Source organism: Carcharhinus amblyrhynchos, chromosome 10 (assembly GCF_965287045.1).
Source record: "Carcharhinus amblyrhynchos chromosome 10, sCarAmb.v2.hapA, whole genome shotgun sequence".
Lineage (NCBI taxonomy): Eukaryota > Metazoa > Chordata > Chondrichthyes > Carcharhiniformes > Carcharhinidae > Carcharhinus > Carcharhinus amblyrhynchos.
In genome coordinates this window covers 63,896,975-63,924,276 of record NC_137333.1, presented here as the reverse complement: position 1 = coordinate 63,924,276, position 27,302 = coordinate 63,896,975, and the positions used below count along the sequence as shown (strand labels likewise).

General features: G+C 42.6%; 2 protein-coding genes across 11 annotated transcripts in view; both read right to left on the bottom strand.

Moving 5' to 3' along the window:
• Positions 1–13,139, bottom strand: part of ranbp2 (RAN binding protein 2) — an 81,168-nt gene extending 68,029 nt beyond the window's left edge. For all 5 annotated transcript variants that reach the window (XM_080197192.1, XM_080197193.1, XM_080197194.1 and 2 more), the window contains exons 1-3: positions 12,986–13,139; positions 12,073–12,140; positions 5,127–5,238 (exon numbers count right to left, since the gene is read on the bottom strand). In XM_080197192.1, coding sequence (XP_080053318.1) covers positions 5,127–5,238; positions 12,073–12,140; positions 12,986–13,060 — 255 coding nt within the window. In that variant the 5' untranslated portion in view covers positions 13,061–13,139. The remainder of the gene's footprint in view (positions 1–5,126; positions 5,239–12,072; positions 12,141–12,985) is intronic.
• A 10,022-nt stretch (positions 13,140–23,161) lies between these two features.
• The window catches only part of LOC145349000 (LIM and senescent cell antigen-like-containing domain protein 1), a 142,146-nt gene continuing 138,005 nt past the window's right edge, over positions 23,162–27,302 (bottom strand). For 4 of the 6 annotated variants that reach the window (XM_080197189.1, XM_080197190.1, XM_080197188.1 and 1 more), the window contains exons 10-11: positions 27,028–27,201; positions 25,238–25,324 (exon numbers count right to left, since the gene is read on the bottom strand). In XM_080197189.1, coding sequence (XP_080053315.1) covers positions 27,054–27,201 — 148 coding nt within the window. In that variant the 3' untranslated portion in view covers positions 25,238–25,324; positions 27,028–27,053. Of the gene's footprint in view, positions 25,325–27,027; positions 27,202–27,302 lie in introns of all 6 variants that reach the window. The other 2 variants (XM_080197191.1, XM_080197187.1) reach the window with 2 other exon arrangements.

The following is a 27,302-nucleotide window of genomic DNA, read 5'->3' as shown; positions in this document are numbered from 1 at the left end:
CCTTTTTATATATTTATAAAAACTCTTGCTATCCTTTTTTATATTAAGCGCTAGCCCAGCTTCATAGTTTCTCCTACCCTTCTTTATCAAATTCTTTGTCAATCTTTGTTGACATTTAAACCTTGCACCTACAGGTAGACTAGAGCAGTTCAAATCACAGCTCATCACTTTCTTCAATTGCAATAAAAGCTGGGCAACAAATGCTAGCCTTATTCATGGTGCGGAAATCCCATGAAATAGTATTAAAAAATCCTTTATCAGTTTGAACAGACAGTGTCTATGGAGTGAATGCATTTGGTCAGTTACAGGATTTAATTTGCCAATTTTTAAGCAGTCAATATCTTAGTATGGCAGACTTTACATTTGTAAAGTACCTCAATTTCATCTGAGAGCATGATGATGTAGGAAAGCTAATAGAATGTTATTGCTTACGTTGAGTGGAATTGATTACAAAAGCAGGGAGGGTACGCTTCAAGAGTGAGAGCAGGTAAGCTTTCTTTTTGCTTATTCTTCAAACCTAAGGGGTGAGGGACCATCAGGCTCACCGTTCAACTGCAGCAAGGCAAAGAGGGAGTGATTCGTGGCAGGGGTGCTGAGGGTAAGAGATTTCGCTGAGTTTATTTTAAGACTGCACAGGTGCCTGAAGTCAGCCAGTAGTACACGCGAGGTTTAAAAAGCAGGCCACATTATCTAGCAGACAGCATCATTGCCAGGCAGTGGAGTGAGCAAGTAGCAGAGTGAAGGCTGAAGGGCTCTGGCTCAACGGGCTTAGGCAGAAACGAGCAAGGCAGGGTAGGTTTAGTTCTTAGTTTTTCCTGTGCTATTTGAAGAAAGGGCGAATTATGAGTGTGAGGCCAGTTTGTTGTTCTCAGTGTCAGATGTGGGAGGTCCTGGAGTCTCCTAGCCTCCCAGACACCCATATCTGTGCCAGGTGCGTCAAGTTGCGGCTCCTAAGGCACCGTGTTAGAGAACTGGAGCTGCAGCTCTATGACCTTCATCTGATCGGGAACAGTGAGGAGGTGATAGAGAGGAGTTACAGGCAGGTGGTTACACCGGGGTCACGGGAGGCAGACAAGTGGGTCACGGTTAGGAAGGGGAAGGTCAGGTACTAGAGAGTACCCCAGTGGCTGTGCCCCTTAACATAGGGGAAGCAACAGTGGCTGTGTCTCTGGCACAGAGTCCGGCCCTGTGGCTCAGAAAGGTAGGGAAAGGAGGAGGAGGAAGGCGGGTGAGGGGGTCGGACAGGCGATTTTGCGGACGCAGTCAAGGAACTTGGATGGTAGTTTGCCTCCCTGGTGCCAGGATCCGGGATGTTTCTGATCACGTCCAAGGTATCCTGAAGTGGGAGGGAGAAGAGCCAGAGGTTGTGGTACATATTGGTACCAATGACATAGGTTGGAAGAGGGAAGAGATCCTGAAAGGAGGACATAGGGAGTTAGGAAGTGAGTTGAGAAGAAGGACCGCAAAAGGTAGTAATCTCAGGATTGCTGCCTGTGCCACGAGACAGTGAGAGTAGGAATGGAACGAGGTGAAGGATAAATGCGTAGCTAAGGGATTGGAGCAGGGATTCAGGTTTCTGGATCATTGGGACAGGTATCACCTGTAAAGGACGGGTTGCACTTGAATCCCAGGGGGACCAATTTCCTGACCAGGGGTTTGCTAAGGCTACTCGGGAGAGCTTAAACTAGAAAGGTTGGGGGTGGGAATCAAATTGGTGACTGGGAGAGAGGAGGTTAGCTCACAAACAGAGAAAGCTTGTTGACAATGTGAGAGGGAGGACAGGCAGGTGATAGAGAAGAGGAGTGCTCAGACCGAAGGTTTGAGATGTGTCTATTTTAACACAAGGAGTGTTGTGAACAAAGTGAATGAGCTTACAGCATGGATCACTGCTTGGAAATGTGATGTGGTGGCCATTACAGAGTCTTGGGTGACTCAGGGACAGGACTGGTTACTTCAAGTACTGGCTTTCAGATGTGGCAGAAGGGACAGGGAGAGAGGCAGAAGGGGTGGGGGAGTGGCACTGTTGATCAGAGATAGTGTCACGGCTGCAGAAAAGGCAGACGCATGGAGGGATTGGCTACGGAGTCTCTGTGGGTGGAGGGATCAATAACTTTGCTGAATGTTTTCTATAGGCCACCCAATAGTAACAGGGATCCTGTAATAACAACATTTGTTGTGATGGGAGATTTTAATTTCCCAAATATTGATTGGAGTCTCCCTAGGGTAAGAGGTTTAGATGGGGAGGAGTTTGTTAGGTGTGATCAGGAGGGTTTCTTGACACAGTATGTGAGTAAGCCTACAAGAGGAGAGGCTGTACTTGATTTGGTATTGGGAAATGAACCTGGTCAGGTGTCAGATCTCTCAGTGGGAGAGCATTTTGGAGACAGTGATCATAATTCTATCTCATTTACAATAGCATCGGAGAGAGAGGGGATCAGACAAGTTAGAAAAGTGTTTAATTGGAGTAAGGGGAATTAGGAGGCTATCAGGCAGGAAATTGGAGGCTTAAATTGGAATGAGGTTTTCTCAGGGAAACGTACAGAAGAAATGTGGCAAATTTTCAGGGAATATTTGTCTGGAGTTCTGCATAGCAACGTTCCAATAAGACAGGGAAGTTATGGTAGGTTACAGGAACCGTGGTGTACAAAGGCTGTAATACATCTCGTCAAAAAAAGAAAAGCTTACAAAAGGTTCAGAGAGCTAGGTACTGTCAGAGATCTAGAAAAATATACGGCTAATAGGAAGGATCTTAAGAAGGAAATTAGGAGAGAACAGGTCATGAGGAGACCTTGGCATGCAGGATTAAGGAAAACCCCAAGGCATTCTACAAGTATGTGAAGAGCAAGAGGATAACACGTGAAAGAATAGGACCTATCAAGCGTGATGATGGGAAAGTTTGCATGGAACCGGAAGGAATAGCATAGGTACTTAATGAATACTTTACTTCAGTATTCATTGTAGAACAGGACCTTGGTGGTTGTAGTGCAGACTTGCAGCGGACTGAAAAGCTTGAGCATGTAGATATTAAGAAAGAGGATGAGTTGGAGCTTTTGAAAAGCATCAAGTTAGATAAGTCGCCAGGACCGGATGGGATGTACCCCAGGCTACTGTGGGAGGTGAGGGAGAAGATTGCTGAGCCTCTGGCGATGATCTTTGCATCATCAATGGAGACAGGAGAGGTTCCGGAGGATTACGGATGTTGTTCCTTTATTCAAGAAAGGAAGCAAAGTTGGCCCTGAAATTATAGACCAGTGAGTCTAAACTCAGTGGTTGGTAAGTTGATGGAGAAGATCCTGAGAGGCAGGATTTATGAACATTTGGAGAGGTATAATATGATTAAGAATAGTCAGCATGGCTTTGTCAAAGGCAGATCATGCCTTATGAGCCTCACTGAATTTTTTTGAAAATGTGACTAAACACATTGATGAAGGAAGAGCAGTAGATGTAGTATATATGGACTTCAGCAAGCCCATGCAAGGCTTATTGAGAAAGTGAGGGGGCAGGGGATCCAAGGGGGACATTGCTTGTGGATCCAGAACTGGCTTGCCCACAGAAGGCAAAGAGTGATTACAGATGGGTCACATTCTGCACGGAGGTCACTCACCAGTGGAGTGCCCCAGGGATCTGTTCTGGGACCCTTACTCTGTGATTTTTATAAGTGACCTGGATGAGGAAGTGGAGCGATGGGTTGGTAAGTTTGCTGATGACACAAAGGTTGGAGGTGTTGTGGATTATGTGGAGGGATGTCAGAATTTGCAGCGAGACATTGATAGGATGCAAGACTGGGCGGAGAAGTGGCAGATAGAGTTCAACCCAGATAAGTGTGAAGTGGTTCATTTGGGCAGGTCAAATAGGATGGCAGAATATAATATCAATGGTAGGGCTCTTGGCGGTGTGGAAGATCAGAAGGATCTTGGGGTCTGAGTTCATAGGACGCTCAAAGCAGCAGCGCAGGTTGAAGCTGTGGTTAAGAAGGCGTATGGTGCACTGGCCTTCATCAATCGAGGAATTGAGTTTAGGAGTCGAGAGATAAACGTTGCAGCTATATAGGACCCTGGTCAGACCCCACTTGGAGTGCTGTGCTCAGTTCCGGTCGCCTCATTACAGGGGCAACGTGGAAGCTATAGAAAGGATGCAGACGAGATTTACAAGGACTGTCTGGATTGGGGAGCATGCCTTACGAGGATAGGTTGAGGGAGCTTGGCCTTTTCTCCTTGGAGAGACAAAGGATGAGGGGTAACCTGATAGAGGTGTATAAGATGTTGAGAGGTATTGATCGAGTGGATAGTTAGAGACTTTTTCCCAAGGCTGAAACGGCTGCCACAAGAGGACACAGGTTTAAGGTGCTGGGGAGTAGGTACAGACGAGATGTCAGGGGTAAGTTTTTCACCCAGAGTAGTGGGTCCGTGGAATGGGCTGATGCAACAGTGGAGGAGGCTGATTCGATAGGGTCTTTTAAGAGACTTTTAGATAAGTACATGGAACTTAGTAAGATAGAGGGTTATAGGTAAGCCTAGTAATCTCTAAGGTAGGGACATGTTTGGTACAACTTTGTGGGCCGATGGGCCTGTGTTGTGTAGTTTTTCTTTTGTTTCTATGTTGTACAGTGTATTGGTGAGTCCACACCTGGAGCACTGTATTGGTTACCTTATTTAAGGGAAGATGCATTAAAAGTTCAGAGAAGGTTTACTAGACTAGTATCAGGAAAGTTTAGGTTTGTACCCACTAGAGTGAGAGGGGACGTGATTGAAAGTTTTAAGATTTGAGGGATATTAACAGAGTGGATGTGGAGAGGATGTTTCCTCTTGGAGGGAATCTGGAACTAGGTGTCACTGCTTAAAAATAAGGGGTCACTCATTTAAAACACAAAATTAGGAGGTTTTTTTCTAAAATGGACGTAAATCTCTAGAAATATCTTCATGAAAAGGCAGAGTCTTTGAATAATTTTAAGGTAGAGCTGGGTAGATTCTTGATTAAGAGTGTGAAAGGTTATCACAGATAGGCAGGAATGTGGGGTTGAAGTTACAATCGGATCAGCCAGGATCTTATTAAATAGCAGAGCAGACTTGAGTGGCCTACTCCTGCTCCTAATTCATATGTTTGGATATTTGTATCATTGCTCTTACCTTATAACAGCCAATGGCTTTCTCAAAATTGCCTTCAGACTCATAAATCTGGCCAAGAAGTTTGTGCGCTTTTGGATCCCTTTCCTGTATATTTATGTACGCTGATATATGCCTGTAAAACAAAATAAGTGATTATAGTAGGGCGAAAGCAAGCATATGCTTCCTAACTAACCAAGCAGATAGCTTTTAATCCTGGAATTAAATGAGGAAGTCACAATAGGGTCTAATACATACTTGGAAAAGGAACAATTTGAAGCACTCTAGGCAAAAGCAAAAGCAAAAGATTGCTACATCACCTTCACAACCAAAGAACATCCCAAAGTGTAGTCACTGTTGTAATGTAGGAAATCAAGCATCCAATTTATACAATAAATTGCCAGAAAAAGCAATGTGATAATAATTAGATGATTGCTTTATGATGTGAATTGAGGAATACATATTGGCCATGATTGCACTAAGGTGCCCTGTTCCTCCTCAAATCAATGCCATAGGATCTTTTATGTCCACCTGAGGAGCAAATGGAGTCTCAGTTTAGGACCAATAGGTAGCACCTCCAACAATCAAACACCCCTTCAGCATTACACTGGAACACCCTTGATTTTCACACAAATTCTGAACTGGAACTTAAACCCATAACCTTCTGACAGAGGTGAAAGTGCTGACAATGGAACCATAGCTGAGTCTGGTTGGAGGTGTCAAGGAATCAATCTCGTTATGCTGAATGATTTTGAACTTTACAAGTCATGTAAACATACATGAACCAACAATAATCAATGAAGCAAACATTTGAGGACATACATGATCTGAAATATATCAAATAGAATTGGGATATTCAAGGGCGGCACAGCTTCGGGGACCAGGGTTCGATTCCCAGCTTGGGTCACTGTCTGTGCACAGTTTGCATATACTCCCCATGTCTATGTGGGTTTCCTCCGGGCGCTCCCGTTTCCTCGCATAGTCCAAAGATGTGCGGGTTAGGTTGATTGGCCATGATAAATTCCCCCTTAGATTCCAGGATGCATAGGTTAGAGGGATTAGTGTGGGGTTACAGGGATTGGGCCTGGACGGGATGCATTGGTGCAGACTGGATGGGCCGAATGGCCTCCTTCTGCACTGTAGGGATTCTATTCTATGATTCAAAGGCAAGATGTTGCTTTCTTATCAAATCACAGAGCATTGAATTCTACTAGCGGGGAGATTACATTAATTTTTAATACTAAGCTTGAGAACATGCTTCAGTGGGAAACCGAAGTTTACTCCTCACCCCACACCAATTAACCGGAATACGAGTAAGCCATTCAGCCACTGAGGGTTTGAGCAAATGAGCTGAAACAAGGGTGAACTCAGATGATGTTGGGGATGGAATTAGGTAGACTTAGCAATGGCATAAATAGAAGGTTGCCAACTACGCTGAATGGGTTGTGGTAAACAGGTGCTAATTTGACTGCCATTCAGTTAGATCATGGCTGATCTGTACCTTTGCCTCATGTCAATTCAATCCCATTACTTACAACAAACCCAGTTTTCTGGTACCTTCAACTTAACTTGCTGAATTGGCATTACCAGCATAAACAAGCCAAATAATGTTTTTCCAGAGATGCATGCTTCCAAATTTAGCACATATTCTGCCTGTGATAAAATAATTCCATGATGCCTTCCAATATTTTTCAAATGATCACCATTCATGTTTTATGTCTAGATAAACTTTTAGCAAGCAACGCCACAACAAAAAGTACTTCCAGCCACAATACTAGATCATAGTTCATTTTCTCCCTCAGCCCCCAGAATACCAAAGCTGTGTGGCATAGTAGTATCACTGGATTAGTAATCCAGAAGCCCAGACTAATTTCTGGAGACAAGGGTCCAAACCTCACAATGGCAGCTAGTGGAATTTAAATTCAAATAAAAATCTAGAATTGAAAACCTATTTTAATTGTGACATGAAACCATCGTTGATTGTCCTAAAAACCCGTTTTCACAAATGCTCTTTGCTGTTCTTACCTGGCCTGTGAATGCAGTCCAGTCTAATCATAACTCCCCTCTGAAATGCTGTGGAAAGCCACTCAGTTCAAGGGCAATTGGGGATGGGCAACAAAAGTGCTAGCCAATACCCACATCTTAAAAATATAAAATTCTTGTCACACAACCCACTTAACATAGCTGCTGACCTTACATTCATGCCACCTCCATAACATCACCCAATTTCATTTCTCCTTCAGCTCAAACCCTCACTCAAGTCTTTGTTACCGAGACGCAACTATTCCAAAATATGCCTTCCTGGCTTCACACTTGCTAATATCTGTAAACTTGAAGTCATGGACAACAGAGTTTTGGATATCTTAACTCATGTCAAATCACATTCACTTATCAATCTTGTGCCTGCTGATTTATGTTGGCTTCCAGTCAAAAAACATCACGATTTAAAAATCATCAAAAGCCACCATGGCCGCTCCTCCACGATGGTGTGCCCTGGTGACGTATTTCTTCCGCCAGTGGCACAGCCTCAATTACGACGTGCAGCTCCTGCATATCAATCTGGGGCATATTACATCCACGTTGCAGGAGTTGCCCGTCTTTTACCAGGACCTCCTCACCGTCTGGAACGCAGTCGCCTTGTGACGCAGCTCCCCCCGCCCCCCGTCAGGAGCAGCGGCTGTCATGGGAGAGCCTTGGCTCAGGAATACGCACCTCCAGCCTTACAACTTCAGGTGGCTGGTGGAGAGGAGGGCCATGAGCGCCGGGCTGACCAGGATCGGGGACGTGCTGGATGGCGGAGGGACGTGCTGGATGAGCGTGCAGCCAAAGCCATTCGAGACCTTGGGACGGTCATACTCGGCCCCACGTGTGGATGCGGCACAGGCGTGCAGTGGGATCCCGTCCGAGCATTGCCCTGTTCGGATGGAATTTCACATTGGCCCGAAGATTGGACACCACCCACCCCCCAACGCGCACACGCACGTGCGCACACACACAGAGTCAGGCGCCCCACTGCATGAGCCACCTCACAGAAATGCCGCTATTTAAAAAAGGTAGCAGACAAAAGATAGGTCGGTTAGACAAATTTATTATGTTTGACGAATTTATTGGATTTCTATGAGGATGTGACTGGTGCGGTAGACAGAGGGGAACTGGTGGATGTGGTGTTTTTAGATTTCCAAAAGGCGTTTGATAAGGTGCCTCATAAAAGGTTGCTACAGAAGGTTAGGGTGCATGGAGTTGGGGGTAAGGTGTTAGCGTGGATAGAAGATTGGCTGTCTAATATGAAGCAGAGAGTTGGTATCAATGGGTGCTATTCTGATTGGCGGCTGGTGACCAGTGGAATACCGCAGGGATTGGTGCTGGGGCCTCAGCTATTTACCATTTATATAGATGATCTGGAGGGGGCTGAGTGTAGGGTGACGAAATTTGCTGATGACATGAAGATGAGTGGAAAAGCAAATTGTGCGGAGGGTGTGGAAAGTCTGCAGAGGGATCTGGATAGGCTGAGCGAGTGGGCAAGGACCTGGCAGATGGAGTATAATGTTAGCAAGTATGAGGTTATCCACTTTGGCAGAAATAATAGTAGGAGGCATTATTATTTAAAAGGCGAAAAGCTGCAGCATGCTACGGTGCAGAGGGACCTGGGGGTCCTTGTGCATGAGTCACAGGTGCAGCAGGCGAATGGAATGTTGGCCTTTATAGCGAGGGGATAGAATATAAAAGTAGGGAAGTCTTGCTGCAACTGTACAGGGTACTGGTGAGGCCGCAGCTGGAGTACTGTGCAGTTTTGGTCGCTGCACTTGCGCAAGGATATTTTGGCCTTGGAGGGAGTGCAGAGGAGGTACACTAGGCTGATACCGCAGATGAGGGGGTTGGACTACGAAGAGAGACTAAACAGACTGAGTCTGTACTCGTTGGAGTTTAGAAGGATGAGGGGGGATCTTATAGAGATGTACAAGATAATGAAGGGGACGAACAGGGTAGAGGTAGAGAGATTCTTCCCGCTTAGAAAGGATAGCAGGACTAGAGGGCACAGACTCAAGATAAGAGGGGGGCAGTTTAGATCAGAGTTGAGGAGGAACTTCTTCACTCAAAGGGTGGTGAATCTCTGGAATTCTCTGCCCGTTGAAGTGGTGGCAGCTACCTCGCTAAATATATTTAAGTCACGGGTAGATAGGTTTTTGATAGACAAGGGAATTATGGGTTATGGTGAGAAAGCAGGAAAGTGGAACTGATCCACTTCAGATCAGCCATGATCTTACTGAATGGCCGGACAGGCTCGAAAGGCTAGATGGCCTACTCCCGCTCCTATTTCTTATGTCCTCCGCACCCTTTTCCACTGCGTGGAGGCGTTTCCTGTATAGGCTGCTGCTGCACACCTTCCACTACCGTGTCCTCGCCTGTCGCCCGGGTACACCTTGGCGGGCCTTGTTGCCGCCGGGCAGCAGAGGACCCTCTATGGAGGGATCTCCCCCAATTATCTCAGAAACCTGGGGTGGAGGATGCTGCATGCAGTGGTGCCATACAACCATAGGTTCTTCTGGTACGTGGGCTCCTGAGACTGCCCTTTCTGTGGCCTCGTGGAGTCCGTGGACCATGTCTACATTTCGTGTTATAGGTTGCACACCGTTTTTGGTTTTCTGAAACACCTTTTACTGACGTTTTGTTTGCACTTCAGTCCCATGCTCCTGATCTATGGGCACTTGGTGCAGAGGAGGGCGGGTTGGGATGCCAACCTCATGAACCTGCTCCTGGGCCTGGCCAGATGCGTCATCAATAGGTCCAGCAGCGGGCGATCGACAGGGTCATCCATCCCGCCTGTCTGCCCCTCTACCGCGGCTACATTCGCGGGCAGGTGTCCCTGGAGAGGGAGCACGCGGTCTCCGCGGGCGCAGTTGTCACCTTCCGTGCCCGCTGGGCACCACAGGGACTGGGGTGCATTATAGACCCCAACAATCACATTTTGATTTACTGTTTTAAGTTTCCTTTAGACTTTGGTTTTGTTCCAGTCGTCTCCCCTTCCTTTTTGGGGGGCTACCCCTTTTAATTTGTCCTAAGTTAATTTGAGTTTGTTTACTTGTTTGGCATGCAAAAGAGCACCATGGCCGCACTCCTTCCCATCTCTAATCTGCTTCAGCCCCACAACCCTCCATGTAATCTGTGCTCTTCCAATGCTGGCATCGTGCATTCACAATTTTAATTGCTCCACCATTGGTGGGCATGCCTTCAGTTGCCCAAGACCTAAACTCTGGAATATCCACCTATACCTCTGCCTCACTTTTCTCCTTTAAGACACTTAGGAAAAGAAATTCACAGCACAGGAACAGGCCTTTCGACCCCCCAAGTCTGCACCAAGCATACTGCCCGACTGAACCACAACTCCCTACCCTTGCGGGAGCCATATCCCTCTATTCCCATCTTATTCATCTATTTGTCAAGATGCCCCTTAAAAGTCGCATCTACTTCCACTACCTTCCTAGGCAGGAGTTCCAGGCACCCACCACTCTCTATAAAAAAAAACTCGCCTTGAACATCCTCTTTAAGCCTTGTCCCTTGTACCTTAAACCTATGCCCCTTAGTAATTGACTCTTCCACCCCAGGAAAAAGCTCCTGACTATTTACCCTGTCAATGCCCCTCATAATCTTGTAGACTTCAATCAGGTCACCCCTCAACCTCCATCATTCCAGGGAGAAACAAGCAAATTTTTCCAACCTCTCATAGCTAGTACCTTCCATACCAGGTAACATCCTGGTAAATCTTTTCTGTACCCCCTCCAAAGCCTCAACATCCTTCTGGTATAACAGCGGCCAGAGTTGAACACTATATACCAAGTGCGGCCTAACATTCTATAAAGCTGCAACATGACTTGCCAATTTTTAAATGCAGTGTCTTGGCCAATGAAGGCAAGCATGCCTTATGCCTTCTTGAATACCTTCTCCATCTGCTTTGCCACTTTCACATCCAGATCCCTCTGCCTAGCAATACTCTTAGGGTTCTGCCATTTACCATACATTTCCCATCTGTATTAGACCTTCCAAAATGCATTACCTCACACTTGTCTGGATTAATCTCCACCTGCTCAAGTCTCCAACTGATCTTTATCCTGCTGTATCCTGAGGTCCTCATCGCTATCCACAATGCCACCAACCTTTATGTCATCCACAAACTTACTAATCAAACCAGTTATATTTTCCCCCAAACATTTATATATTACAAACAGCAAAGATCCCAGTACTGATCCCTGAGGAATGCCACTAGTCACAGCCCTTCATTCAGAAATGCATCCTTCCACTGCTACCTTCTGTCTTCTATGACCAAGCTAGTTCTATATCCACTTTGCCAGCTCACTTCTGATCCGATGCAATTTCACCTTCTGTACGTCTGCCATGAGGGACCTTGTCAAAGGCCATACTGACGTCCACGTAGACAACATCTTCTGCTCTACTCTAAATCATCTTCGTCACTTCCTCAAAAAAACCCAATCAAGTTAGTGAGGCACAACTTCCCCTTCACAAAACCTGACCAGGTTTTAGTCATTTGCCCCATTATTTTCTTGTTGTCATATTTTGTTTTATGCTCCTCTGACGTTTCTTAGAACGTTTCATTATGTTAAGGGTGTCACTTAATACAAGTTGCTATTGATCTCCTGATTCTTGTGTTTGACTGTTACATACTATCTTTAGCAACCGAAGAGAAGATTGAAAAGTCTTGGTGGAATGCACTTAGGAAAATAAGTTAGAGGTAAAACAGGATAGAGCAACAGTGTAAAAGTGTTTGATACATTTAAGTGTTTGCCCTGCATTTAAATAAAATTACACATGCAATTAATATTTTAGTTCATAATTCATATTTTTCTGTGTACAAGCTGAAAGGTTTCCAGAATGAGCCCAATTTTTCTGTTGTAAAATCAAAATATTCAAATAGATAAAGGTAAAGAGATAAGGATGTTGGAAATATTTTCTTTACCTCTTTGCAAGTTCATACTCCTTGGCTTCATAGTAGAGCTTTGCAAACAGAAATCCTTTGAGCGATTTCTAAAAGGAAAGATGAAAATTTGAAGTTTATTTATTAGTGTCACAAGTAGGCTTACATTAACATTGCAATGAAGTTACTGCAAAAATCCCCTAGTCGCCACATTTCAGCACCTGCTCGGGTACACCAAGGGAGAATTTAGCATGGCCAATGCACCCAACAAGCATGTCTTTCGGACTGTGGGAGGAAACACACAGACACAGGGAGAACATACAGACTCCGCACATACATTGACTCAAGCTGGAGTCAAACCTGGTTCCCTGGCACCATGAGGCAGCAGTGGCAACCACTGTGCCACCATGCTGCCCAAAGGTTGTGTAAAATAGGCAAAATACCATCATTAAAAAAGCCCATTCTCCAAATTCCTGGGAGACAAATAAACTAATTTAATAGTTTACTATACTTAACTTCATTAATAGGCCATCTTTATTGCGACATTCAAATTAAAATCCAAACTGAGCTATGTATCTACATCGTGTGCAAACAAATCATCATGTTTACATTCTCCGATAATAAAAACGTATCTATCTTTGAGCATCCAAGTTTCTAGAGAAATTAAACCAATGGAGCCAAATTGAAAGTGTGGATAAGTTTGGTTTAGACTCCAGCATCGCCAAAAACATGATTAGATCGTTGCTGCTGCCACCTCCACTTTGAGGTAGGAAAGTTAAAATACAGGCAGCTGACAAATGCTGCGAAGTCCCAAAAGCAGAACCACCACAGCCTGACACAGACAAGGCCTCACAATCCAGGCCGCAAGCCACACTGCCCGCGCTTTCCTGGCTCAGGCAAGCATCAAGGCTGCTCAGACCGCCCTGCCTTGCCGGACACGCACGCATTCACTCACCTCGCGGGGCGAAAGGGGCATAATACCCTGTACCGACGCGATGTACCTCTCCACCTCCGCCTTACTCCGCATCATGTTTACCAGCCGGCCTAAGGCCGCTTGTGTACACAAGAAACCGTGATAAACACCACTCCTCCCAGGTTAGTTCCGGTGCTACTCCACTCCTTCCGTCCTAAAATCGGAAGTTATGGCGCCGGTTCCGGCGGCACGAAGCGTAAAAAATGCCAGCCTTCTTCCCCCCACCCCCAGGGCGCCTGCGCCTTCCGCGCGCACTGACGCACTGCAGAGGTCGTGGCGTCACAAGGAACGCCTTACGTACTGACGAGCTGACGTCACTGGCGCAACGCACAATGGGGAGGGGACTACTCAGGTTCACATACCGCCGGGCTGAGGCTTTCGATTGTGTGCAGAGCTTCTCCATCGGCCTTTTGGCTAAGATCATGCTCAAGATGGGGGTGCAATGCCTTATGTTTCTTGTCAGTCTTCCCTGTGCGGGAGCTTGAATTAAGTTTTAATTTTTTTCTCAGTTTTTGAAGCAAGAAATGGATTTGTTGGTGAGGCCACAGCTGGAGTATCATGTCCTGTATCCTGATTTGAGGAAAGATGTGGTGTCATCGGAGGCGGTCCAGAGGAGGTTCACCAAATTGAACCCAGGGATGAAGGAGTTGACATATGAGGAGACATTAAACAGTTTGGGCTTGTACTCGTTGGAATTTATAAGGATGAGGCTCTGACTGAGCTATATAAAATTTTAAAAGGGATTGATAGAGTCAACATAGACCAAATGTTTCCCCTTGCAGAACAATCTAGAACAAGAGGTCACAGGTATAGGTTACGAGGCGATAGATTTAAAACTGAGATGTGGAGGAACTACTTCTCACAAAAGGTGGTGAGTCTGTGGAACTCACTGCCTGATAGCGCAGTGGGATCTGAATTGTTAAATGGTTTCAAGAGGGAGATAAACATATTGCTAATAAAAAGGGAAAGAGGGCTGTGTGGAACAGGAAGGAAAGTGGATTTGAGACCAGGGAGAGATCAATGATCGAATGGCAGAGGAGGCTCAAAGGCTGAATTTGCCTACATCTGCTGCTAATCCCTATCTTCCAATATATTTGGGTTTGCTTGGTCCATTCTGAGCATTGGCTTTGTAACTTTAAGAAAGGAGTAAAAAATAATTCTTTTAAAAAAGCCTGCTGCTGTAGAAGGATTTAGGAGACTAATTTCTACCTTCTCTTGTGTTCTGTATTTGTAGGGCAACCACACCAGGAAAGAAGGAAAAAAAATCAATGGGATCGGCCTGGGATGATCCAGTGAACTGGTCCAGGTGCCAGCAACAAGAGGCATGAATAGGGAGGGAATAGAGGGATATGAACTGAGTAAGGGCAGAAGGCTTTTTCTTTAATTAGGGCATTGGAGAGCCAAAGGGCCTGTTCCTGTAGCTATACTCTTCTTTGTTCTATATTAGTTAATCAATTGATGCATGTGTCTAGTATTGCATAACTGGCTCTCTGTACTTGCATCCTCTGTTGTCAAAAGCTACACTTTTATGGTTTAACTACAGGACAAATGCAGTGAGACACACTTGTTTTATTTGTATAGTTTTAACATAGTAAATATTGTGAAAGCCTGTCGAGGTTGAATGAGCTCAGCCATGGGATCTGGGTCCCTTAGCAATTAACACTACTTCCTTAAGAGTCAAATGCCGGATATCTGAAGAAAACAGCTATGAATTTTCAAGCCTTCAATCCTATGTCCTGAGAATTAGTTTGTTTTAATATGTAGCATTTTTTAAAAAAAAAGTCAGTTTTCACAATATATAAGTAATGTTCGATTCTGTAAGCCTAATAAATTAAGCTCTGTAATCAACTTTTGTAATTATATGGTTCTTTTGATTATTACTTATGAACGTGTAATGCACTGATTTTATATGTAGAACTTAACATTGCAAATTTGTTACTCTTTATACTTTTTAATTGTTCCAAGCATACAAAAACATGTATTAACAGCAATTTCCCTACCCAAAACATATTAATAGGTGCTTGTCCTAATGCATCAATTGGATGTTTGTATGACCCAAATAAACAAAATATTTTAAGGTAGTCCACTGTAGAAGATTTCTAATCAGCTAATAAGATTTATAGGCAGAATGCAGTCTTTCGGAAGACAAGGAATTAGTAAAGAGTTAAATGATTATTGGGCAAGTTAACACAGACAACTTACGCATGTGAATGCAGTGTGAATCAAAACAATTATGATTTTAAAACATATGTTTATATTTTAAATGTATTTCAATGTATTGTGTGCTTTAACCAAGCAAAGTTACTGAAAGACAGGGTAGAAAAAGTCAATAGTTTAAAGCCAAAAATCTGGAATCGGGTTAGTCATCAAGTCTTATCAGATGGCATTCGAAAGAGGGTACGTAATATGAAACATTATGAATAGATATCATTGCCCAGACACAGAATGGATATGAACCCGGACGCAGGAGCACATCTATTCAACTTGGCAGTGAGCTGGTGGGAATGTCCTTGTGGTAACCTCTGCCATTACCAAGCGATTGGAAGTTAGTTAGTGCCAAAAGGGGAAACATCCAGAACCATACTATTAAGTATCATGGTTGGCTGAGGTACTTGATCGAGATTTGTATTGATGTATAACTGTTAAATGGAATTGATTTTAAGCTAATGAAAGGTAGAATTATTATGAAAAAAGATAATCAATCTATATTTGACTTTGTGATCCAGTTCTTTCAGAGGTTCTATCACTCTTTCCTTAGAGCTACTTAACCCTTTTTGAGACTCCGGTTGGCTGTATGTTAGTATTGTACTTTTATGTTAAATAAATGTTATGTCTTTTGCACAGAAATATTTGCCTTGAGTTTTGAATTGTCTTAGTTTTAAGACGCAATTGGCCCCCTCTTGAAATTTCCCCATGATATCCACTGTTGCTGCAGAATGCCATAAAATATAGTAACAGGAAATGCTGTCATGGAGGGAATGGCCCACAAGTAACTGACACATTAGAAGATCAATCAGGAGATAATAGAAAATCACATCAGCAAATGACCATTATCCTTAAGGAAAAGCTATCATGAGGGAGTAGGAGGAGTGGTTCCATGAATAACTGACACTTAGAGGATCAATCAAGAGACAATTAAAAAAGACCAGCAAATGACCATCTCCTTTAAGAAACCAATCAGAAACTGATTATGCACTATATAAAGCAATCAAAGACTGATCATGTGCTGCCTGTGCCATTCTGTGTTTAAGGTGCACCACTGACCATTCACATGAGCTCTATCCAAGAAAGTTCAAAGGCACAAGCTTTCAGTTGCTATGTGTGCTGAACTTGAAGCTGAAGACAAGTTGTAACTGGGAAGATCACAGAACCGAGAGAGAGACCACGTCACCTTGGAACCCGGGTTGAACTTGGAAGCAAAGAACCACATTTAGTCAATAAAGTCACTGCCTAGTTTTGTTAACTGCTATCTTGAAGAAAATTTCCTGAGTTACACCACTATCACAGAATCCCTGCAGTGCAGAAGGCATTCTGTCCCTCAAGTCTGCACTGACCACAAAGCCACCAGGCCCTATTTCCATAACCCCACATATTTACCCTGCCAATTCCCCTGACGCTAGGTCAATTTAGCATGACCAATCAATATAACCTGCACATCTTTGGAGCATAGGAGGAAACCTACGCGGCCACAGGGAGAATGTGCAAGCTCTACACAAATAGTGACCTGAGGCCGGAATTGAACCTGGGTCCATGGTGTTGAGAGTAGCAATGCTTGCCACTGTGCTGCCTGCCCCTTGTATCCTATTGCTTGAATGGTTAAAGTCTCAAAAGAACGAATTAATTTTGAGTGACCCCCAAAATACTTTCATGGTTGAGTTGCTCTTGGAATCCAATTTACATTCTAATGTGCTGTAACCATTCTATGATACCCTAATTCAAATTTTGGAATTTTGACCCCAAAATCTGTTGTATTCTCCATAGTTCCTGAATTCCCACCATTCAGTAAATAATCTGATCTAATTTAGGTGCAAAGTGGATGACATCACCTTTCTTCACATTGTACTCCATGCACATCTATCAATGTCCCTTTGTAACTTTCTATTCCTATGTATGCCATTATATGAGAATGACTATAATTTAGCAGAAAATGATACCTTTTCAAATTCAAATCAGATATGTATTTGGAAAAAGTGTTGAGAGATGCGAGAAGGAGCACATAGATTGGTTTGGGTAGACAGGTCCAGTTGAGCAAGTGTCAACATTAAAGTGTGGTTCATTGAATTGACTTGTCCTATGCTTCAAGTGAAAAGCAAATTACTACAGATGCTGGAATCTGAAACCAGAAGAGAAAATGTTGGAAAATCTCAGCCATGTCTTGCAGCATCTGTAAGGAGAGAAAAGAGCTGACGTTTCTGAGACTAGATGATACTTTGTCAAAGCTCCTGAAATTTTCTTTTGGTCTCCTATACTGCAAGTTCCCTTATTTGTCTAAATCATGCAGCACTACAGGAAATCTCAAAATAATTTTCTCCCTCAGCATTTGCCCTAACCACACAGATTTTTAAGGTGTGTTTCTGGAACTTTTAAAGCCCCTTCCCCTTTTTTGTGAAGGACATTTCATCTTTCGGGCAAGAGGAACTCCACATCATCAAATCTTCACTCGCACATAACATCTTAAGGCCTTGGTGAATAACTGGGAATACTATATATGTTGCTTTCTTAGTATTTTGGTCACAGCCAAACCAAACCGTTTGCTCTTAGGGCATCTGCAGCTTCTATTCAATAGAGTTGCACATGCAGGGGGACAGTAACAAGCAGCTTTGGCCTGAAATGTAACTTGCTTCTTCCAGGCAGGACATTGTGTTGACAAAAGCAATAGTATTGTGGAGTGGCACCATGGAGAATCTTCTTAAGCATCTCACGCAGCATCATTTTGACTTCAGGAAAGATACTAGTACTGCTTATTTGTGCCTGCAATTAGGAACACTGTATCATTAAGGCCAGATATTTCTAAATCTTCTGAAACCAACATTGATAAAGTTGCTGAATGGCTGAAGTACTGAGTAATGCTCTCCAGAAGCCTTCTGAATTTTATTCTTAAATTTGAATTCCATAGTTTTCATCTGCCAGTTGCATCATTCTCAGACACGGGGCTTGCATCTGGAAACCGGGGATAAACTGGAATCATTTGCACCCAACAAAAATGCCTCAGGTGTTGAGGGATCTGAGGTCTGCTCTGACTTATTACCAAATGAAAATTGTAATAAATGCTATAGATTGAATGTTGCTGTAGAAGTAACTGAAAATAATACTGATCATGTTATATTGTAAATGCTCCAAGCCCCTCCAGCAGGGCAGCAGGAATGGCAATCCTTACAATAATCTCCCCTCTCCAACGCAGACTTGCTCCACATCTGACTGGAAGCCAAAACAAGGTTTGTCTTTTAGGCACAAAAAAGTCACTGGGAACATAATGTGCATGCCATGAAACCTCACAGACTGCAGAGGAGTCCTAATACCATGGTTTTCTGAACTTTTCAGACCTGATCACCATCTACCCAATAAGATGTGCAAATTAGCAAGTGTTAATGCAAAAATGTATGGAGTCAGAATTATTTTTTTTGGGATGGGGTGGTAAAAGAAAGAAGTCAATGGCATGGAAGCCATTAGCATAGGCATTTTACCTGGTAATAAATTAATGACATGTAAGAATACCTCACTTGTCTTAATGTGATTTAGTCATTTGGTTGTACAGAACTGGAGTATTGTTGAAAAAAGGCAGTTTGTTGAATTGTTTTGTCATGCACTCAGCAAGACCATCAGCAAGAACACCAATGTCAAGGGAAGTAAGAACTTTATAAGAGATTGCTGATTGTTGGCAAGTAGAACCATTGGCATGGAGAATGCTTCTGTTAATGGTGACTGACAACTAACTACAAGCAGTGTTTGGAATTTGAATCAGATAGCTTGATTCTGATTGGTCAAGGCATTGTCTTGAGGAATGAATCAGTAACTGGCTATCACTTATTTTGTTTCACAAAAACAGATGCAATGTGAGTGCATGTTATTTCTGTTTGCAAAGAACAGGGCCCTGTATAATAATTTGTGTAGCTTCCAGTACACACAAAGGCACCACACAGCAAGCCCAACAAATAATCAAATTAATTGTCAGCATAATTCTTAGCATACTAAGCATTATTTAGCAAATGTTGTCCAATTCTGGAATTACATCTAATGTGGACACAGTTTTTCATTTTATAAGCACAGGCTGATTGCAAGGGGCAAGATGCAGATCATACCCAAAGAGTGGCTAGGATTGCTGTTTAATACGATGTTTAATACGATCCACCAAACTTTGGGACGGCCTATGCACCTAGCATCATGCTGGCACTGAAATTCATATACCACAACACTCAGCTATACTGCTACTATGCAGTAGTAATATGAATGGTATTCATTACTGACAGGAAGCTACTGTCAAGCTACTGTCAAGCTAAAATGATGTTCTGCCTAAGACACAAATGAGTATTGTGGTATAGATTTGAAGAACAGGTGAACATCATTTTAGCTTGACAGTAGCTTCCTGTCAGTAACGAATACCATTCATATAACTACTGCATAGTAGCAGTATAGCTAGCTTCACCTGTTCCTCAAATATTACCCTTCCAGCATAATCTTAGGTAGACTGAGTATTTTGCAGGGCTGAAAGCGATGGCCTGAGGCCCGTTAATGAGTTTGTGCAATATAGAGTACCAAATGATCAGCATAGCCATTATCCCACAGGACACTTATGATGCACCCAATTTCAGCATCAAACTTAAGTGGTGAGCAAATGGCTTGGAATCTACCTAGAAGCCAGTCTCCTCAACTCCGATGCAAACTGCCCCCCCCCCCCCACCTTATCTTGAGGCTGTGCCCTCGAGTCCTGCTATCCTTTCTAAGCGGGAAGAATCTCTCTACCTCTACCCTCTCCATCCCCTTCATTATCTTACATGTCTCTATAAGATCCCCCCTCATCCTTCTAAACTCCAAAGAGTACAGACCCAGTCTATTTAGTCTCTCTTCATAATCCAACCCCCTCATCTCCGGTATCAGCCTCTGCACTCCCTCTAAGGCCAATATATCCTTCCGCAAGTGCGGCAACCAAAACTGCACACAGTACTCCAGCTGCGGCTTCACCAGTACCCTGTACAATTGCAGCAAGACCTCCCTACTTATACTTCACGGACAGGGCATGTAAAGACACAAACTCAATTTACAAAATAATGGTTGGAATGCAAGTCTTTATAGGTAATCAAGTCTTAAAGGTACAGACAATGTGAGTGGAGAGAGGTTAAAGAGATGTGTATTGTCTTCAGACAGGAAAGTTAGTGAGATTTTGCAAGTCCAGGCAAGTCGTGGGGGTTACAGATAATGTGACATGAACCCAAGATCCCTGTTGAGGCTGTCCTCATGTATGTGGAACTTAGCTATCAATCACTGCTCAGTGACTGCATTGTCGTGCGTCATGAAGGCCGCTTTGGAGAATGCTTACCCAAAGATCAGAGGTTGAATGCCTGTGACTGCTCAAGTGTTCCCCAACAGGAAGAGAATACTCTTGCCTGGTGATTGAACACCGCTTGACCCATTCATTCATTGTCGTAGCGTCTGCATGGTCTCCCCAATGAACGATGCCCTGGAACATCCTTTCCTGCAGTGAATCGGGTAGACAACGTTAGCCGAGTTGCGAGAATATGTACTGTGCACTTGGTGGATGGTGTTCTCAAATGAGATGATGGCATCCATATGGATGATCCGGCACATCTTGCAGAGGTTCCTGTGGCAGCGTTGTGTGATATTGTGGTCACTGTTCTCCAGAAGGCTGGGTAGTTTGCTGTGGACAATGGTCTATTTGAGGTTGTGCAGTTGTTTGAAGGAAAGAAGCTGGGGTCTGGGGATGGTCTTGGCGAGATGCTCATCTTCATCAATGACATGTTGAAGGCTCCAGAGAAATGTCGTAGCTTCTCTGTTCCAGGGAAGTACTGGACAATGAAGGGTACTCTGTCTGCCGTGTTCCATGTCTGTCTTCTGTTTGTCCGTGCGGTTAGTCACTGTGGCGCATTGGAACTGTCAATCGATCAGTCAAGCACCATATCCTGTTCTTATGAGGGCATCTTAAACAGCACCGACCGCCTCAGAAGACAAACACGGGACATGGTGGTCAGAATACCCTTTGTCGTCAGTACTTCCCCGGAGCAGAGAAGCTATGACATCTTCTCTGGAGCCTTCAACATGTCACTGATGAAGACGAACACCTCGCCAAGGCCATCCCCACACCCCCACTTCTTGCCTTCAAACAGACCATTGTCCGCAGCAAACTACCCAGCCTTCAGGAGAACAGTGACCACAACACCACACAACACTGCCACAGCAACCTTTGCAAGACATGCCGGATTATCAACACAGATGCCATCATCTCACGTGAGACGACCATCCACCAGGTACATGGTGCATACGCTTGCAACTCAGCCAACATTGTTTACCTGATAGGCTGCAGGAAAGGATGTCCCGAGGCATGGTACATTGAGAAGACCATGCAGACGCTACGACAACGGATGAATGAACACCGCGCGACAATCATCAGGCAAGACTGTTCTCTTCCTGTTGGGGGACACTTCAGCAGTCACGGGCATTCAGTCTCCGATCTTCGGGTAAATGTTCTCTAAGGCGGCCTTCATGACACATGACAATGCAGAGTCGCTGAGCAGAGACTGATAGCCAAGTTGCGGCCTCAGCCGGGATCTTGGATTCATCTGTAATCCCCACGGCTTGACTGGGCTTGCAAAATCTCACTAGCTGTCCTGTCTGGAGACAATATACATCTCTTTAACCTGTGCTTAACACTCTCTCCATTCATATTGTCTATATCTTTAAGACTTGATTACCTATAAAGACTCGCATTCCAACCATTATTTTGTAAATGGAGTTTGTGTCTTTGTATGCCCTGTTTGTGAACAGAACTCCCACTTACTCGACGAAGGAGCAGTGATCTGAAAGCTAGCAGATTTTGCTACCAAATAAACGTGTTGGACTTTAACCTGGTGTTGAGAGATTTCTTACAAAATAACATAACGCATTGATGTAAGAAATACATCCATGTGTTATATGAACATAAGAACATAAGAAATAGGAGCAGGAGTAGGCCATCTAGCCCTTCGAGCCTGCCCCGCCATTCGATAAGATCATGGCTGATCTGTCGCTGCTCAGTTCCACTTTCCCGCTTTCTCCCCATAACCCTTAATCCCCTCTCTTATCAAAAACCCATCAACCCGCTTCTTAAAAATATTTAGCGAGGCAGCCTCCACCACTTCAACGGGCAGAGAATTCCAGAGATTCACCACCCTTTGAGTGAAGAAGTTCCTCCTCAACTCCGTTCTAAACCGCCCCCCTTTTATCTTGAGGCTGTGCCCCCTAGTCCTACTGTCTTTTTTGAGCGGGAAGAGTCTCTCCACCTCTATCCTATCCATCCCATTCATCATCTTATACATCTCAATGAGATCTCCCCTCATTCTTCTAAACTCTAACGAGTACAAGCCCAGTTTATTCAGCCTCTCCTCATAGCTCAACCCCCTCAACTCCAGTATCAGCCTAGTAAACCTCCTCTGCACTCCCTCCAAGGCCAAAATATCCTTGCGCAGGTGCGGCACCCAAAACTGCACACAGTACTCCAGCTGCGGCCTCACCAATGCCCTATACAGCTGCAGCAAGACCTCCCTACTTTGATATTCAATCCCCCTCGCTATGAAGGCCAGCATCCCATTCGCCTTCCTGACCACCTGCTGCACCTGCAAGCTGGGTTTTTGCGACTCATGCACAAGGACCCCGAGGTCCCTCTGCACCGTCGCCTGCTGCAGTTTTTCGCCCCGTAAGTAATAGTCCTTCCTACCAAAGTGGACCACCTCACACTTGCCAACATTAAATTCCATTTGCCATTTCCTGGCCCATTCGCCCAGCCTATATAGATCCTTCTGCAGACTCTCCACACCCTCCGCACAATTTGCCGTTCCCCCAGTCTTGGTGTCATCAGCAAGTTATACTTGATACTATGTAATGCTTGAGGCAGATATTATAAATACACAGTGAAATTAAACTATTGAAAAGCTGTAAATATGACCAATATTTCATGATATGTAGATTTTATTACATAATACTGGAGTACTGTATTGGGCTGATATACAGGGGAAAATACATTCTTTGATAAAATAACACAAATACACTATGTGTTTCCCATTACACTGTGCTGTAAAAATAATCATTAGTTCTCAAGAAATTGAAGTATTGATGTAATTGTCACTTCGCTATATAACTACTTCAGTAGAACATACAAGTGGGTAATTACAGAACTAACATTTGAGATGAACATGTTTTCAGATTCTAACGCATCTCAATACTTAGCACCAGCATTTATTACAAGAATTAAGAAATATGCTCAACTGCAACAATAGAAAAGAAAGGTGACTAAATACTATTAGTATGTCCAGGAATTTGGGCACATACATTAAATTAAACTTGATAAAATACTACAAAACTTGCATCTTTTCTCATGGTTTGTGAAGTACCATCTATGTTGAACTATAAGGTGCAAGAATGCCATCATCTAGTCGTTGATGTCCTTAAGACATGGCAGCCCATGTGTTTCTTTAGCAATTAATAAGTTTCTTCAGACAATTTGTTATACTTTCCACATTAAAATTATAAATGTAGCAGTTGATCAATTTTGTTTTCAAGTACATGTAGGGAAATTATAGCATATATTCTTTAAATGTTGCATTACAGTATCTACCATGCTAAATATATCAGGAAAAGCAATACATACTAAAATTGATTTACAGGATTTTAAAAATAGGTCATGCAAACAAAGCTATTTCTGTCAAAACTGATTACTGCAGCTGTTACAGCATCTTCCTTTTGGAAACATGAATAAAGGTGAGAATTCAAAGACAGATGCATAAATAGGCTAGTATGTGACATTTGGTGTAACTTTCTCCTTCTTTACCTCTTCAGGTGTTGTTTTATTTCATCACAGTACTTTTAAAAATTTAATCCTCCAAGTATATGACGGTTTTTTTTTGGAAGCTGGTCACTTAACTGCAAGAAATCTTCCCCTACATAATGTATTTTTGTTTGTCAATGATACAGCTTACAATCAACACCTTATAGCAATTACAAACTGCACAAAAATAATAAAGATCTATGCATACATCATTAGAATATATATTGAAATAAATTGATCATTGGAATTACTGTGATGGAATGTGGAACTATGAATTTTGATTTAATTTGCATCTCTTGTAAACATCTGTAACTCCATACAATCATTCATAATGGGAGAGAGAAAGAAGCATTGACTTGATTATTGTATGTAGTGTAAGCTTGGAGTGAAGCAGAGTAAGTAAAATATATTTTAATATTAAGCGTTCAGTGATACTTCTAACCCAGAGCATTTTTGATAATATTATGCTGATAAGGATATAATTTGGCAAACTCTTAGTTACTATGAATGAACATACATATGAATTATTTCTGTTGTAATGAATTTGAACAAAATCATTATCACTTCATATTTTCATTTGTTAGGTGTGCACATGGAGATTTAACAGAATGGACCAAAACATTTCTGAAAATCCATTAAAATAGTACCATTTTAGAGAAAAAGAATACAATTCACCACTTTTAGATGGCATTCTGCTCAATATGCTATCAGAGTAGCGTGATTCAGGTTCTCCAAGTGAAGGCACACACTCAGTCAGGCCATTGATAAGGCACTTCCCCATTGGAAGACAGAGAGTACAGTGTACAAAAAATGGTTTGCAGCTGATTCACATCAGCCCACAGTACGGCTCTTGCACAACTCCTAGGGAGCTGTTGCGAGCAACAAAAGGATCACAAGGCTATAATTCATTTAGCTGGACATGGTATTTTTCTGTGGCATCACAAGGTGGGAGGGCACAGATTTTCAAACATGAATTATAATTTATATAAAGTTGAACAAATGGATCTGCCTCTGTTAAAGTAAAATCTAGATTTCTTTTTTTCCAAAACTAATTTTTAGTGGTAACTTCACTTGCATTGAGAATGTTGCTCCAAATGTACTCAGTTGACTTGTTATTTAAAAAAAAGTTTGAATTTAGAAGAGCTATTTTACAAATCAACAGCAAGTAGATTCCTTATTTCCGTCCTGCACTTTCAGCCAGTTTCTTCAGTCTTTTCTTCAGCTCCAGAGGGAATTTCTCATAGCATTTCTTACAGACTGGCTTCATGTCAAACTCTACAAACTTGTTTCTATGGAACAAAAAACAAACATTTTCTTATTTCCACTCAATGAAAAAGGTCTGGACATGTTCTGTCATATGGATACTTTCTATCCAGTTTTAGTTTTAAAATGAGCTATAGTAGAACATCATAGAGTCTTGGGCAGTAGTTTTAATAATTTCTAACAAATCCATGAAGTTTTAAACTGCACTAAAATCAAAATCAAATGAAAATTCATCAACAGGCATTACCAAAATATAATCATGAAATACAATTGTAACATGAAATGTCAGTTAACGGGATAAAAGGTAACTCTTTTTATACAACTAGGATGAGCATGGTAAGGAAAATCTGCGGTACTTCAATAGACTAATTTTCATTATTTAGTCACTCAATTTAATTTGCACTATGAATACCTGACATATCTTGAAATCCTTGCAGTTTATTGCAATGAAGGCAAAAATGAAATTAAATGTACAAAATCAAGTGAACTGTTCTTTTCTGGGGATGTTGAGCTTCTTCTGTGTTGTGTAAAATAGTTCACTGAAATGCATTTGGTACCAAAGTCCAAGTGATGTGTGGCTACCACTGGAGAAGATTTTGATCTCATCCAAAGACAGATTGTTGATGTGGCTCTTGAACTTTGCTGCTACCTTTGTATCGTCATTAGTTAATGTTTTTGTGTCATGATAAAAATAATTGGCATTTATACAGAGTCTTTAACATTGCAAAATATGCTTCCCAGAAGTTTTATCAGACAAAATTCACACATAGCCAAAGAACAATCATTAAGACAGGTAACTGAATTAGAGACTGAGCATCAACTTTGGTATGGGTTGAGACTTACTGACTCAATTTTTGAAAAATGTAAGCTCATTGCAAATATACCTCTACCATAATACAAATCTTTCGACGTGCTGAGAGAATGAAACACGTTTCTAATAAGCACCATATAGTTAATGACGATGCAGAAACTAATTTAAATATAACAGATGGAATAATAATCTTAAATTATGAAATTTCTGAGCTGATAACTTACATTTAAACATCAGGTTTAAAATATGTTCCAGAATACTTCATTGGTGAGTCACCAAGCAAAATTTAACACCAAGACAAATGAAGAAGTATTAGGATAGGTGATCAATGGTTTGGTCAAATAAGTCACTTTAAAGATGTGCCTTAAAGGAGAAGAGATGGGTAGAACAGTGGAGATGTTTATGGATGGAATTCCAGCGCTAGTAGCCTAGTCAGCTGAAGGCACAGTCACCCATGATGGAGTAGAGAAGATTTGGGATGTATGATCTGGGTCAGAATTGGAGGGTTGCAGAAATCTTAGAAAGGTATACCTTCAGAGAATGAGAGGGGCAAGCTCATAGTGGGTTTTGAAAATAAGGATGCAAATTTTAAATGTGAGGTGCTGATGAAAAGAGAGCTAATGTAAATTAGCAAGCATAGGGCTGATGGGTGAACAGAACTTTGTGTGAGTTAATGTACAGGTTAGCAGTTTTTGAGGAGCTCAAGTTTTTCAAGAGTGGAAAATGGGAGGCTGATCAGGGTTAGCCAGGTCTGGAGATAACAAAATACAAAGGAGGGTCTAACCAGTAGATGGATAGAGACAGGAAGCAAAGATGGATGATAATACATAGATGGAAGTAGGTGAAAGAATACAAGAATGGAACAATATGGAATGAGTTGATTAGAACACGAGACACATGGAAATTGAAGATACTAACCAAGAACAGAAGAGAGAGGCATTCCTTTACAGGCAGATATCCATCAGTTTTTTCTTTTTCTGTTTATCTTTTGCATCTCTTTCTCGTTTAGCAAGTCGCCGTTTTAAATCTTCAGGCAATCGCTCGTAACAGTGTTTACAGACTGGTTTCAAATCAATTTCAACAAATTTGTCTCTTCACAGAATGAATAGTGGATAGAAAAGGATAGAACACAGACAGAGTAATGTATGAAACAAGGAAAGTGTAGAACCACGTAGAAAAAAATTGAGAGTTGC